At 35.1% G+C, this 16,055-nt stretch overlaps 1 protein-coding gene across 1 annotated transcript; it reads right to left on the bottom strand.

Annotated features, from left to right (window-relative positions):
- Nucleotides 1-871: 871 nt before the first annotated feature.
- LOC111714217 (coiled-coil domain-containing protein 8-like) lies at nt 872-5,856 on the bottom strand. Its single transcript, XM_023489279.1, has 3 exons — nt 5,801-5,856; nt 3,945-4,905; nt 872-898 (listed from the first exon to the last, which is right to left on the bottom strand). Exons 1-3 carry the CDS (start codon nt 5,854-5,856, stop codon nt 872-874), a joined length of 1,044 nt encoding a protein of 347 aa, XP_023345047.1.
- Nucleotides 5,857-16,055: the final 10,199 nt, after the last annotated feature.

The raw sequence follows: 16,055 nt of genomic DNA, 5'->3' as shown, positions 1-16,055 counted from the left end.
TCAAGGAACTTATAGATGGACAGAGGACTAACGTACTGCATCAAGCTCAAGGACCTTAAAGATGGACAGAGGACTAACATACTGCATATAGCTCAAGGACCTTAAAGATGGACAGAGGACTAACGTACTGCATCTAGCTGAAGTTTGGTCTTCTACAAACACATAAGAAACTGATTTAAGAACCCTTAACAGATGTATTTAAACGAATAAGCTAATAAGCTGATAAATCACATTTATTCATTCTCTGAGAGAGATTTATATACATATAGACGAGAACATTAATGGGGTTTATGAAACAAAGTACGAGGACCTAGAGAAAGACATTTGTACACGCCCTAAACAGAGGGGGAAAATGATTGATCTCGAAAATCCCTAAGATTTATGTCTGTAATTGTAATCTATAGAATATCTCTAATCCTTACACTTACTTCAAGATATTTACATTTTATCATACAAATCCTAAAAGTGTTTAATTATTATTATTATTTAAGTTCTAGCCTGAATGGTTTATGTTTAATGGTTGAATGTATTAACGTCAACAGATCCTGTTTAGAAGAAGCATCAATAAACGAGTTTGATTTAATCCTGCAGTTTCATTAAACACTAACAATAGAAAATTTCATTCATCCCGTCCAAAGATTCAGATAGAACACTAGATGTTGTCTTCTAATGATTCAGGGGCTTTTCGTTCAAAATTACCCTGAGGCAGAAGCCCAAAGGAGTTACACGCATGCCGCGTTGAATTACAAAACAGAGAAGGAGAGAGCATGCAAGTAACTCAATTGGGCTTCTGCCTCAGGGTTATTGTGAACGAAAAACTCCTAAATCTTGAAAAGACAACATCTGATGCTCTTTCTGTATTGTTGTTAATCTATGACACCTCATCAGATATTTTCACCTGAAAACAAAAATTTATCGGAGTCAAAAGTCCATTGCTAGGAGATATGGACAGCTGATAGCAAAGACGTTTTACTTTGACATACCGTCCAGGATAATATTTTATCAAATATTTTGACAAAATCTTAAACTTCTTCTCCTGTGTAAATCTTAATCCTAAATCCTAAATCAGACATTCCACTCTATATTTGGAGGGTGCCTATACATCAACAGTACCTTATAAGCTGGTTTTCCAGAATTCAAATTTGTTTATTGAATCCTGAGATGAGATTTTAAAAGCTTAAACCCGACAAAAACCCAAAATCGGGCTTAGATAGAACCCAAGTCAAGGATTGGTTCTGATTCAACCAATGAGAGACAGTTTTGCAAGCTTTCTCTCTGTAGCAGACTTAATGCAATCAGATCAGCTGTGACACGGAAATGTAAATTTTGAAAGTTCAAACTTTATGTAGATACATTATTTTCATAGTATGTTTATTTTATATAATTAATAAAATTTGACACCACAAATAATTCCCGAGATTTTAAATGTACAAATATGAAATATTTTACGAAATTTACAATCATCAGTTGCTGAAGACTCGAGCCGTAAAGAGAGTGAAACCCAAGAGGGTTGGTTCTTACTAAACTCAAGGCCATCCAAAACCCGGGTCTTGACTTGAGCTTTACTTGGGTCTAAGCAGAAGCAAAGACCGGGTTTTAGTCGGGTTTAAGCTTTAAAAATCTCATCTCTGGTTATTTTCAAACTTTCCTTGATTTTGAATTAAAAAGCTGTCATGGAATTTCGTATGGTTTTCCATGGTTTACAACTCATTTCACATGAACTCTAACCCATTATTGGTTAATATAGCTTGATGATTTTTCCCTTTTCAATAATCTTAAATGGGAAGTCTCGCCAGGTTTGATGATTTTTTATGCATTAAGATTCAAAACCAAGTTTTCGAATATAATGTTATTTATTTGAAGCAAATATTCTATGTTGAAATTAACCTTTACCCTTGATTTTTGAATTAAATCCCTCGGGGTTTAGATTTCCCTTGTTTCTAATATTTGTGAGAGTAAATGAAATATAAAGTATATTCAGTGCTCCCAAGATGAAAAACTTTCTCTTTATAGATTGAAACTTCATTATTTTCCAAGAAAGGAAACCAACTGACAAAGTTAAAGTTCGGTCTAAATAAGAGCAATGCAGATACTTTAATTTTAACAAAATTTAAGCATACAAGTTTTGAAATCAAGATTTCCTGTGTCCTCGGGAGAAAAAGGACATTGGTTTGGTTTGGCGCGTTTTCAGGGGTTTAGTCAGGGAGACAGCAAGTATTCAGGGGTTTAGTCAGAGAGACAACAAGTATTCAGGGGTTTAGTCAGGGAGACAACAAGTATTCAGGGGTTTAGTCGGGGAGACAGCAAGTATTCAGGGGTTTAGTCGGGGAGACAGCAAGTATTCAAGGGTTTAGTAAGGGAGACAGCAAGTATTCAGGGGTTTAGTCAGGGAGACAGCAAGTATTCAGGGGTTTAGTCATAAATATAAGGAAGACGATTTTACCGACTCAATTGCCGTCAACTATTTTCAAGATGTGTGTATACACACGATCCATTTCCGCCATGAAGCACACACATGTAACCCTCGCTCCTTTGTTCCCCGCCTCACCCTCTACACACCCCAGCCCTCAGTCAGGTTAGGAGAGTTAGGCTGGTAACAGCTCCGACACAGGGAGCCTCTTGACTCCTTCATGCTGATGATACAGATACTGAGCTAACAGCAGGCATGCTTATACCTTTGATCTCCCTATTAACTTCTTGAGAAGCTTACTTGGGAAACTTGTGCCCTGCTCCGACCGAAGTTTCCGCTATCTCGAGTTGCATTGCCTTAGTTCCATTGATAAGCCCTGTTGTCCCAGTTCCTGTTGATCTGCTCCACCAACATGAAGCTCTACAACACTCCCATGAAGTGCCATCAAATATCCATCATTAATTCCTTTGTTAATTTCTAAATCAACCAATTTTAACTCCGCTTTATGTGCAAATATTTCAAAACTTTCGTTTTTTAAATAAATGTTAGAAATATCCATTTGGATCTCTTTATTTTATTATAGTGACTTTTAAAGTTAACAAGGGTGTTGTAAAGAAAAATGTTTAACTGTTGTATTTTCTATACAATTACAAGTACTATATTAAATCATATTAAATCCTCCAAACGACACAGTTAGAATGCTTTCCATACGTTTATAGAAAAGAAATGAAAATACAGCTTTTATCTTTATTACCTAAATCCGTAGTGTTTAAAACAAATATGACAAATTATACACTTTTAGAAAGCTCTTGAGTAGGCCAAATAAGATTTGTCCAAAACAAATGGCTTTACAAATTTTTTTTGACAAATAAGCAAAAACATGAATTTATCTAAATCTAATAATTACATATTTTGCATTTCTGTCACTTTTTATTAGTCTTTAAGCAAAACTAAGTAAATGAATTGAATCTTTGCCAGAAACTCTGATTTTCTAATCGCTATATTTAGATATTTCAAACTATGGATTTGGTTAGATCAGATGATCTAAGTTTGAAATATCAAAGGTTTACGTCTTCAGGTTGCACAAAGATATTGGCATTAGAAAATTTGAGTTTGTGGCAAAGACTCAATTTCTTTTTTCTCAAGATTATGGTTCAACCTTAGAATTTTAGTTTTGCAAAAATTTGTAATTTTTGCAAACCCGTTTTGCCATTTTGCAGAGATAAGCGGTTACTGTAAATTCATACTAAAGTTTCGTATCACATAGATATGAATTACTGTACATTTCTAAAACAGAATTAAGGAGGAAACATTGCAATATTTTACACAAATTAAAATATTCCATGCACGTGACATCTAACCTGACTATTTCACAAATGATAAATTTTTACAAATAAAAAATATTTTTTTTTGCAAAAATTATGCAAAAAGTTTGCAAAAGTTTTTAGAAGCCTTACTTACTTACTTTCTTTATGAGTAATGATATTGACATCGTAGATTGTATGTCAATGAAAAAAACACGTGTTTGCAAAACCTGTGCAAAAAGATCATTGCAAAACTGCAGGAAAAATGTTTTCTTCTCCATGTACTTGAAGCCAAGGTTAACTGTTTTACCATTTACTCTGCCAATACTGGTAGAAAACTTGATGTCAACATCAGGATTAGATACACACTGAATCCTGTTAGAAAACTTGATGTCAACATCAGGATTAACTACACACTGAATCCTGGTAGAAAACTTGATGTCAACATCAGGATTAGATACACACTGAATCCTGGGAGAATACTTGATGTCAACATCAGGATTAGATACATACTGAATCCTGGTAGAAAACTTGATGTCAACATCAGGATTAGATACACACTGAATCCTGGTAGAATACTTGATGTCAACATCAGGATTAACTACACCCTGAATCCTGGTAGAAAACTTGATGTCAACATCAGGATTAGATACACACTGAATCCTGGTAGAATACTTGATGTCAACATCAGGATTAACTACACCCTGAATCCTAGTAGACAACTTGATGTCAACATCAGGATTAGCTACACCCTGAATCCTAGTAGACAACTTGATGTCAACATCAGGATTAGCTACACACTGAATCCTGGTAGAAAACTTGATGTCAACATCAGGATTAACTACACACTGAATCCTGGTAGAATACTTGATGTCAACATCAGGATTAACTACACACTGAATTCTGGAAGAAAACTTGATGTCAACATCAGGATTAGCTACACACTTAATCCTGGTAGCAAACTTGATGTCAACATCAGGATAAGATACACACTGAATCCTGGTAGAAAACTTTATGTCAACATCAGGATTAGCTACACACTGAATCCTGGTAGAAAACTTGATGTCAACATCAGGATTAGCTACACACTGAATCCTGGTAGAAAACTTGATGTCAACATCAGGATTAACTACACACTGAATCCTGGTAGAAAACTTTATTTCAACATCAGGATTAGCTACACACTGAATCCTAGTAGACAACTTGATGTCAACATCAGGATTAACTACACACCGAATCTCTCCAAGCACTCCCCACTAGTCTAGTTTGTGGCTGGCTCTTTTAAGTTGAGTATGATGATTTCAATTTTTAAAGGTTTTGCTCTATTTGCTCAACAAACATATATTTAGCTACATCCTATTTTTTGAAGACTTCAATTCCTGATTCTTCAACCTTTTCATTCTGCTTCACTGACTTTTCAACTTTATCTAACAAAGTTTTCCACATTTGAAGTGACTGTCTCCTGTATCTTGTTTACACTTTTCTCAAGGTTAGTTAGTCAATCATTTTCCTGGCACTTCCACACTTGTCCGTCCTCACCTTGTTCTTTTATCTCTAGAAGCGGTTTAAAGAAATCAATAGACATGGCTGTACAATTTTCAATTTTATAAACTTTAAAATCTCAATTTGGAGAATTTTAAAATCACCGTCATGATTTAGATTAAATTTGACACTAACATTTTGATTTTAAATTAGTTTTAAATTTGTCATTTTAGGTTAGTTTTTGTATTTCATGTAATTTAACGATACAATTTGACGGGAATGTTAGGAAAATATGGGTTAGCTAGAAGTGAGATATACTAAATAAATAGATCGGCCTCCAAAACTCCAAACCTAATGAATTAAACAATAAGTTTATAAAGAGTTATCTGATGAATAAAGTTGTTTACTATACTGGGGATACACTTTTAAACCTTAAACTTTTGTTTTCCTTTAGCAGCGTGACAATGATTAGAGGGGGGGGGGGAGCAGGATATGAATGTTCATAGACGATGTACAGGGTGTTCCACGAAACATGCCATTGAAGAGAAAGAGCTTGGATGTCGTCTTTGGTCATAGAAATAATACGGGGCATTCACTTGTTAACCTACTTTTACTATTATTCTTAAAGCATTCAATAAAAAACTTCCTTAGTCCTGGCATTTTCAAAATCTGGTCTGCTTTTTTTGTGCTTTCAATATTACCTGATATAATAAATTTTGTTTTGATTTTAATTAATTAAATCAAATCAAAATTTTCAAATTCTGAGTTCGAAGTTTTTATTTCTCCGGTCATTTTGAATGCAATAAATGTCTGGCCACATTTTGGAATTTTGGACACGATTGAATTCTACAAATATTACGAAGACGATGTTCAAGTCGTCTTTTAACTGTCATGCTTCGTGGGAATCCCTATATCAAATTGAACCGAAGTTTTAAGAGAAAAATAATTCCGGTTTCCATTCTGTTAACCGGAATATTTCCAGTTATGATCGGACAAACAAACAGACACCCAAACAGAGATTACAACTTTATATATATAGATAACTGAAACCCACTCTGTAAAGTTTTGTATTGTTTTCTCCGTGTTTTATATTTAGTTTAAATTTCTGAAAAATTCCCAAAAAATTGGTCAAGTACAACCAGGCATGGCGTGATATATGATATATCTAAGAAAAGAATACTAATACAAGTTACCGTTCGCATCTTTTTTTCTCAATTTTGAATATTCGCGTAGACACGATACTGTTCAGTGTTCAACTATGTCAAAAATTTGAAATCTTTCAATTATTGGAAACTATCTTTTTCTATTTTCTTCGTTTGAAAAGTTCTCTCTGAAAGTTTGTTTAACTGATGTTGACAAAACTTCAAGTTTTTGTTGAAATTGGCATTTTATCCAGATTCTAGAATCCAAATTTGATTATTTACCGGATCCTCACTTCTCCAACTCTCCGAATCCAAATCCATCAACCGGATCACCACTTTTCCAGCTCTTTGAATCCGGATTCATCAACCGGATCCTCACTTCTCCAGGCCTCTGAATCCGAATCCATCAACCGGATCCCCACTTCTTCAGGTCTCTGAATCAGGATCCATCAACCGGATCCCCACATCTCCAGGTCTCTGAATTAGGATCCATCAACCGGATCCCCACTTCTCCAGGTCTCTGAATCAGGATCCATCAACCGGATCCCCACTTCTTCAGGTCTCTGAATCAGGATCCTTCAACCGGATCCTCACTTCTGGTCTCTGAATCCGGATCCTTCAACCGGATCCTCACTTCCGGTCTCTGAATCCGGATCCTTCAACTGGATCCTCACTTCTGGTCTCTGAATCCGGATCCTTCAACCGGATCCTCACTTTTGTTCAGAAAATATTGTGATTTACAGCAAAAGCTCAATTCCTTAAGATTTAAACAAGTTCCTGATTTAAAGCGCGTTCCTGATTTTTAACGTTTACGATTCCAGTCTGTTTTTTTCAACCATGATTACCGTTTGTTCCATGATTGTTGAATTATAGAACGCGTTCAATGGGTTTATTTTTTTCCCCGAACAACAGCATAATTCCGTTCTTTCCCCAGAAACGACGCCCAGCCCTAGCAATACCCAGGAAACATTTCTCTCCGCCATATAAACTGTCGAACTATGTCGAAATTTCCGACTGTATCCTATACATCTACGTCGATATCGAACATTATCTGAATGTCCGACATAGTTATACAATTGAAATTCGGCAATAAACGATTTTTCGGGAAAAGCTCTCCAAAAGTGATATAGCATTCATTTGTTTGACAAGTTGGACATTAGTTAATTTTTCGTGACAAACGTTGAGTACATGTAAAGTATAATATTTTACATCTAATTTCGTTTATTAACAATATGAATACGAACGTTTTTCTGTTCGTAAACAATATGAATACGAACGTTTTTCTTTAATAAAACTTCCTTTCGTTTACAGTACGCGTAAGTGGATCGAAACATTGCATGAATAGGTGTTTTCCAGTCCTCTATATTCGAGAAACTAGCCACTTAACAGTTACTATGCTCTCATCTCCTATTTCAACTTTTAATTATGCCTCTATCTGTGAACATGTCGTCTTTTACAATATAAATTTGTTTTTTTTCCGTTGATTTTCAAAATTTTACAAAGATCATAATTTTGTTAATGTCCTCATCAATACTTTACTCTGGCTTATAATCATTATTTAATTACCAAAAGTTAACAAAGAACAAAGAACATACAAGACCTAATTAGTTTAAAAACAAAGAAAAGGCCTGGAAGAAAACAGACGAAAATAAAACAATTCAGGGACCATGGATTAGATACGGAGAAAATCTTTGATTAGAGCTGAAAACTTTAGAATGGGATATCCTTTGGAGATTAATAACAAAAGGAGAACAAGCATTATTTAAGAGTGATTAAGCATTAATCCTGATATCCATTATTCAAAAGTTCCCAGCTCAGGGAACTTTTAGAGTAATTTGGACCCATGGCAGTGCAGAGAAAAGTCGGAATTATACAAACATAGAAGGAATTGAAACATTCTCCTATCTATCAGTATGTATTTTAGCCTATCTTGGTGTCTGTTTGTTTGTAAGTCTGTAAAAACGGCTGAACCGATCAAGTCCAATTTTTCTGTGGCAACTCAACTGACCCCAAGAAAACTTCAGGGACCGTCGTAAGTGACAAATTTTATTCGAAAGCAAATGTCTTCGTTTATTATTTTGTTAAATCCGCCAATTTAAACAAATAGTTCTGGAATTTTTATTTTTTCAGAAAATAACAATGAAAAATAACAACAAGAAGAGCATTACATTTGTTATCGCCTTTTGCCAAACATTAGCGACCTATTATTCCCCCAACAGAGGGAGGTTAAGTTACTTAACGTCCCTTGGGACAGTTATGTATAATAACCACCCGCTCCGCAAAGTTTTCAGGAAAACATTCGCTGCGCTCTGGATGTTTTGTAGAAAAAATTGGTCTTGGGATCCCTTGGTAAAGTAAAATTCCCCTAACTTCCCTGTTAGGTAATTGTAAATAATTCAAAGCTAAAATTTCTACAGAAAAAGGGGCGCCAAGCACCCTAAAAGCCAAATTATTCAGAAGTAAGGTCAGTTTACATACAGTGGTTCCTATAACTGTCTCCATACTCAGTAGTTTTACAGGTCTCCCTGTATGTAATTGTATTGTATGTTCATTCATATACCAATGTTTTTATACTTGGATAAATTATTAGAAATAAACTTTGTTATCTAAATTCGGCTACCAAGCACAATGGACACTACATAATTAACGTTTGCACAACCTGCATCCTTATTACATGCCCCCTGCCGGTCTAGCAAATAAAATATAAAGGAATTGAGTCTTTGCCACAAACTCTGATCTTCTAATCCCTATATTTGTTGATTCTAACGACGTAAACCTTTGACATTTTAAACTATGACTTTTGTTAGATCCAAAAATATAAGTTTGAAATGTCAAAGGTTTACGACACTGGGTTCCAAAGATATAGGGATTAGAAAATCAGAGTTTGTGGCAAAGACTCAATTAATTTTATGTAGAGAATTCAATTTTCTTCTCTCAATAATTCTTTCCATCCTATCCAATGAATCCAATAAATAAACTTATTTTAAATTTATCGAGGAAAACATGTTATATTGGACACAATGTCTAAATTTAATATATTTTATCTTCCTCTAGTTTAAAATTTTCTTGATAAATTCCTAATATTGTATATTATTTGGAAAGGGTTGATGGGGGGGGGGGGGGGGTGAGGTGTCCACCAATTTTACATTTCTTCAGATACAACTACAAAGTTAATTGAATGCTTATGCAATCCAGATGGCAGGGAACAAAAAAACAATTTGTCGCTATTCACACAACTTTCCAATATTTTAAATTATTTCACAAAGTAAAAAAAAAATCTGGTAATATTAAGAACAGTACAGTAGACCCAGGGTCAGGGTTGGGGTGTTGGGTCATTTCATAGAAAGAAATTTCATAGATAGACATTTCATAGACAGGACATTTCTTAGACAAGACATTTTATGGACAGGACATTTTATAGTAAGGAAATTTCATAGACAGGACAATTCGTAGACAGAGAAAATTTTTCGTAGATGCATTTTTTTCTTCTAAGTAATCTTTTTTAATAAATCATACTCTGTTCTTTTCAAGAACTCTCTGATTTTAACCTTACATATTATTCATATTTTTGCTTTAAACTGATCTATCTCTGAAATGTCCTATCAATGAAATGTCTTATCTATGAAATGTCCTATTTATAAAATATCCTATCTCTAAAATGTCCTATCTCTGAAATGTCCTATCTCTGAAATGTCTTATCTCTGAAATGTCCTATCTATGAAGTGTCCTATCGATGAATTTATTTTTCTATAAAATGTCCTATCTATGAAATGTCCTTTTTATGAAATACCCTATCTCTGAAATGTCCTGTCTATGAAATGTCCTATCTCTGAAATGTCCTATCTCTGAAATGTCCTATCTCTGAAATGTCCTATCTCTGAAATGTCCTATCTATTAGATGTCCTCTCTGAAATGTTCTGTCTATGAAATGTCCCATCTATGAAATGTCCTATCTATGATTTTGTTATCCATGATATGTCTATTCATGAAATTTCTTTTTATGAAAAGCCACCAGGATTGGAAGGAGGAGATGTGGTCCCCTCCTTTTAGTATTTTCCCTGGAAGAAATTATAATCCAAAATCCAAGGAAAGGTTGGTGTCTCCAAGGAAATGTCTCCAAGGAAAGGTTGGTGTCTCCAAGGAAAGGTTGGGGTCTCCAATGAAAGGTTGGGGTCTCCAAGGAAAGGTTGGTGTCTCCGAGGAAAGGTTGGTGTCTCCAAAGAAAGGTTGGTGTCTCCAAGGAAAAGGTTGGGGTCTCCTAGGAAAAGGTTGGGGTCTCCAAGGAAAGGTTGGGGTCTCCTAGGAATGGGTTGGTGTCTCCAAGGAAAGGTTGGTGTCTCCCAGGAAAGGTTGGGTTCTCCAATGAAAGGTTGGGGTCTCCAAGGAAAGGTTGGTGTCTCCACGGAAAGGTTGGGGTCTCCAATGAAAGGTTGGGGTCTCCAAGGAAAGGTTGATGTCTCCAAGGAAAGGTTGGTGTCTCCAAGGAAAGGTTGGTGTCCAAGGAAAGGTTGGTGTCTCCCAGGAAAGGTTGGGTTCTCCAATGAAAGGTTGGGGTCTCCAAGGAAAGGTTGGTGTCTCCAAGGAAAGGTTGGTGTCTCCAAGGAAAGGTTGGTGTCTCCAAGGAAAAGGTTGGGGTCTCCAATGAAAACTTTACTGTCTGTTGTACTTGGAAAAATGTAATTTATTTCTGACGGTGCAAATAACAGGTATTGTTCAGGCAAAATTAAGTTTCTTGGGAATGTTGTGGAATTTTGCAACTGTTCTTGTTAGAGGCTTTTAATTTTAGAGAAAATTTATAGAAGTTTGAACACAGTAAAATTCTTTTTTATCAGTATACAGATGTCTTTCAAACTCAAAGCATAATTTAACTCCAGAATTTGGGAACTAAATCAGAATGCTAACATAGTATTGTTATATTCGGTTTATAATTTAACTCCAGTATTTTGAAACTAAATTAACGTTACAAAAAAGTATATATTCAATTGTCTTGAGATGGAATTTAAAGAGTTTGAGCCGCGGTTTAAATCCACCAAAACCCGGTTTAAATCAAGCGCCGGTTTAAATCATGAAACATTTGATACAATTTTAGGTGGAACCAACCATATTTAAACCGCGGCTTAAATTTAAACCGCCGCTCAAATTTTTTAAATTCGGCCATCGTGTTATTATGCGGGACAATATGTTTTTTTTTGCCGGGATTTTTAAAACAAAAAAACATATTGTCCCAGATGATAACACAAGGTGGTTGGATATATAAATTTATTCAATTGAACCTGATTTAAAAATGTGCGATTATTTTAATGAAATCCCTGCTGTTTTTTATACACCCCTGCTGCTGCTTTATATATTCCTGTTGTTGCTTTATATACCCCTGCTGTTGCTTTATATACCCAAGCTGTTGATTTATATATTCCTCCTACTGCTGCTTTATAAACTCCTGCTGTTGCTTGATATACCCCAGCTGATTTATATAATCCTGCTGTTGCTTTATATACCCCAGCTGATTTATATAATCCTGCTGTTGCTTTATATACCCCAGCTGATTTATATAATCCTGCTGTTGCTTTATACACCCCTGCTGTTGCTTTAAATACACCTGCTGTTGCTTTATATACCCAAGCTGTTGATTTATATATTCCTACTGCTGCTTTATATACCCCTGCGGTTGCTTGATATACCCCAGATGATTTATATAATCCTGCTGTTGCTTTATATACCCCAGCTGATTTATATAATCCTGCTGTTGCTTTATATACCCCAGCTGATTTATATAATCCTGCTGTTGCTTTATATACCCCAGCTGATTTATATAATCCTGCTGTTGCTTTATATACCCCTGCTGTTGCTTTATATACCCCAGCTGCTGATTTATATACCCCTGCTGCGGCTTTATAAACCCCAGCTGCTGATTTATATATTACTGCTGCTTAATAAACCCACTACTGTTCCTTTAAATACCCCTTTTAAATAAACATCTTTCTATAAACTTTATACACAAACATATTTTCAATCTTAATTTTCTTATTTCTTTTAAGTATTTTATTTTAATATTTTAAACATTTCAATAAATGTTCTATCCCAAACCACAAGGAGATAAATGAATCTTAAACATTTTAAAACATATCAAAGGATGAAAGAAGATAAGAGTAAGAATTAGAAATCTTGAAAATTTGAATTTGAATTTCTCCGTTTTATTCCTGGTAATTTATCATATATCATTTATCCACTGAATCTACTGCTTTTTTACTTTATATAAGTGTAGATGTAGTGAATTATAAAATATATTTTATATTTAGAGATGATCATCGAAATTTTATATAAAAATGTATGTATATATGTCACCTATACCTGATCAAACTGGAACACTGTAACTCAAATAAAAAAGTGATTTACCAACTTGTAGTTGACAACCTTTTCGAGCGAAAAGTAATAATCAACATTTTATTGTGAAAACAAATCAAATTTAATCAACTTTCATTTCATCAAATTAGTTTTACTAGTATGAAGGGAAATAAACTTGGCTCACGATGCAATACATTTCTTCCCTAAACATTTATTTTATAAACCTGCAGGACCGAATTTGATAAATTTGAGCTGAGTCTTTGTCACAAACTCTGATTTTCTAATCTTATATCTTTGCAACCCATGTCTTTGAACCTTGGTATTATTAGTTAGATAAAATAAACTAAGTTTAAAATATAAAAGGTTTACACCATCAGGTTGAAAAGATAAAGGCTTTAGAAAAATTGAGTTTGTGGCAAAAACTCATTTCCTTTGGTCCCTGGTTAACTGTAAAAAGAGGCTTTATTTCTCAAACCCTTATTTTTGGCATTATCAACTTGAAACTTATGGACTTAGTTATAAAGGTTCTAAAGATTTTGTCACGCATAGGGTAGGGTATTCAATATTCATTTTAAATTTAATAAATATAAAATAGCCTAAAACATCTTAAGAAGTTTTCTATTGTTGTATGTAATCATTATATCTCTGATGGTAAAAATGCTGGTTTATGTTAACCGTATCTTATTCATATTCAATATTAAATAATGAGATGTAAAAAGACATCCCCCACCCCCCATAAAGGTACGCTTCCTAAAGAAGCTTAAAATAGCCTAAATCTCCTTACAAAGTTTAAAATAGCCTATAACTCCTAAAGAAGTTTTAAATAGCCTTTAATTACTTTCACAGTTTAAAATAGCCTTCAACTCCTTAAGAAATTTAAAATAGCCTGTAACTCATTAAGATGTTTAATTTAGCCTAGAACTCCTTAAGAAATTTTAATTAGTCTAGAACTCCTTAACAAATTTAAAATAGCCTGTAACTCATTAAGAAGTTTAAAATAGCCTTTAACTCCTTAAGAAATTTAAAATAGCCTTTAACTCCCCAAGATGTTTTATTTAGCCTAGATCTCCTTAAGAAATTTTAATTAGCCTAGAACTCCTTAACAAATTTAAAATACCCTTTAACTCCTTTTATCATTCAATTTTTTATTTAGGGTTAGCCACAAATGTTTTATGGTAAACTATATTTTTTAGATTTTCAGGAATCTTCGAAATATCAACTCATTAAGAAGTTTAAAATAGCCTATGACTCCTTAAGAAGTTTAAAATAGCCTGTAACTAATTACGAAGTTTTAAATAGCCTTTAACTACTTTCACAGTTAAAATACCCTTTAACTTCTTTTATTATTTTATTATTATATTTCAAAATCCTCTGAAAATGTTTACGCACTCCATCCATGCATGGATCCAGGCTGCTCTGAGAAGGTTTACGCTATCCATCCATGCATGGATCCAGGCTCCTCTGAAAATGTTTACGCACTCCATATATGCATGAATCCAGGCTGCTCTGAAAAGGTTTACGCCATCCATCCATGCATGGATCCAGGCTGCTCTGAAAAGGTTTACGCACTCCATATATGCATGGATCCAGGCTGCTCTGAAAAGGTTTACGCCATATATGCATGGATCCAGGCTGCTCTGAAAAGGTTTACGCTATCCATCCATGCATGGATCCAGGCTGCTCTGAAAAGGTTTACGCCATCCATCCATGCATGGATCCAGGCTGCTTTGAAAAATTAAATCAAAGGAATTTAGTTTTTATCACATTAATTTATAATCTCATATCTTATAATCTCCACCCAATTTAGATAAATCAAACTATGAACTCTGTTAAATTAAATAATCCATGTTTGGAATATCAAATATTTACACCATCAGGTTGTTTAGATAAGATTAAGAATAGAAAATTCAATTTTGTGGAAAAGACTTAATTCCTTTTAAGACTGACTCGACTTTGCATGCAGTCTCACAATGCCTTTCTTTTAATTTTACCGCACCAACTCACTTATACTTTTTTATAGACCTAGACATGTACATTTTAGATACAATAAAATTGTACTTTTTTAGCTTTACTCTTCCAAAACAGTCGGGAAAGATTCGAAATGCACTCAATAAAATTTTTTAACATCGCATTAAAAAATTATAAAAAATCTGAATAGCTACATTTCTTCTAAAGTTGGTTTTGTATATTACGCTCTTTTATAGTTTGGCCTGATTCGACTATTTAATTTGGCCTGATTCGACGTACAAATTGTTTTTATAATAAATTATATTTTATTGTTTTGTAATAATATTCCTCCCTGCAAACCCTTGATTTCTTCCCCTAGCATAGTTCTTAATTCAAGAACTAACTTGTCTCTGCACCTAATTATAGGAAACAAAGAGCAAATGAAACATTTCAGAAAACTAGGTTTAACTAGTAAGGTTTCAACACCATAAGGAATCGCAGGCCCGTAGCTAGGAATCTGTAAAGAGGAGGGGGGGTCACAACTGTTGGAGATCCCAGATGTAGTGCCCGCGGGTACATTTGAATTTCCGAGCCGGATCAACCTTTCCGGTCCCAGTTTGTACTGCACCGCCAGGACATTGGGTGAATAAAGAAGACACTCAATAGGACTAGCCGGTGCAACAAGGTTGACGCGGTCAGACTTTAGGTTGAATTTACTTTTACTTAAGGGTCAGAGGTGCATGTGCCGTAGGTAATTACTGGTCGGGAAGCAGGCAAAACATGACCTGAAAAACTCAAAAAGGGTCAAATATATTACTAAAGTGCGCGAAACTCACTCCGCCAGTTATCGCATGTGTGGACCTCTGCGATTCCGAGACTCAAGAAATTGAGTGCTTTCACATCACAGGTTTTACCGGGCCTATTGTATGGATGTGAGACCTGGAATATGAAGCGTGTGGACTACGACAAAATTGAGGTATTCTTGAATGAGTGCAGGCTTAAAATCCTGAACCGTCCGAGGTACTTAGATGGAGTTGTCTTTCCTAACGCCGAATTGCACAGGTGTGTAGTCTTACCGTCGGCTGTCGAGCTCATAGTCCCACGGAGACTGGGTTTCTTACTCAACGTAATAGCCCACGGGCATTGCGAGGGTGCCAGGAGGATGATTTTTGCTGAAGTAAAATCGCCTGTGCAGGTTTGCTCAGGTGCGGACAAGGATAACCTTGTCAGGTGCATGAGGGCTGAACTGGACTTTATCGTTGATGAAGCAACGAAAACCTGTGTAAGTCTCTCGGGGAGAGCGGATGCAATCCTGAGGAGTTGCCTAGAATCTAAGGAGCGGGGTAAAGCTTTGTTTGAAGTCCTGACAAACAAGGTGGAGACAGTCAACAGTAGGACGACCAAGTCGCTCATCAAAGAGCTTCTTGG

Source organism: Eurytemora carolleeae, unplaced genomic scaffold (genome assembly GCF_000591075.1).
Source record: "Eurytemora carolleeae unplaced genomic scaffold, Eaff_2.0 scaffold573, whole genome shotgun sequence".
Taxonomy (NCBI): Eukaryota; Metazoa; Arthropoda; class Copepoda; order Calanoida; family Temoridae; genus Eurytemora; species Eurytemora carolleeae.
This window is presented reverse-complemented; position numbering and strand designations above follow the sequence as displayed.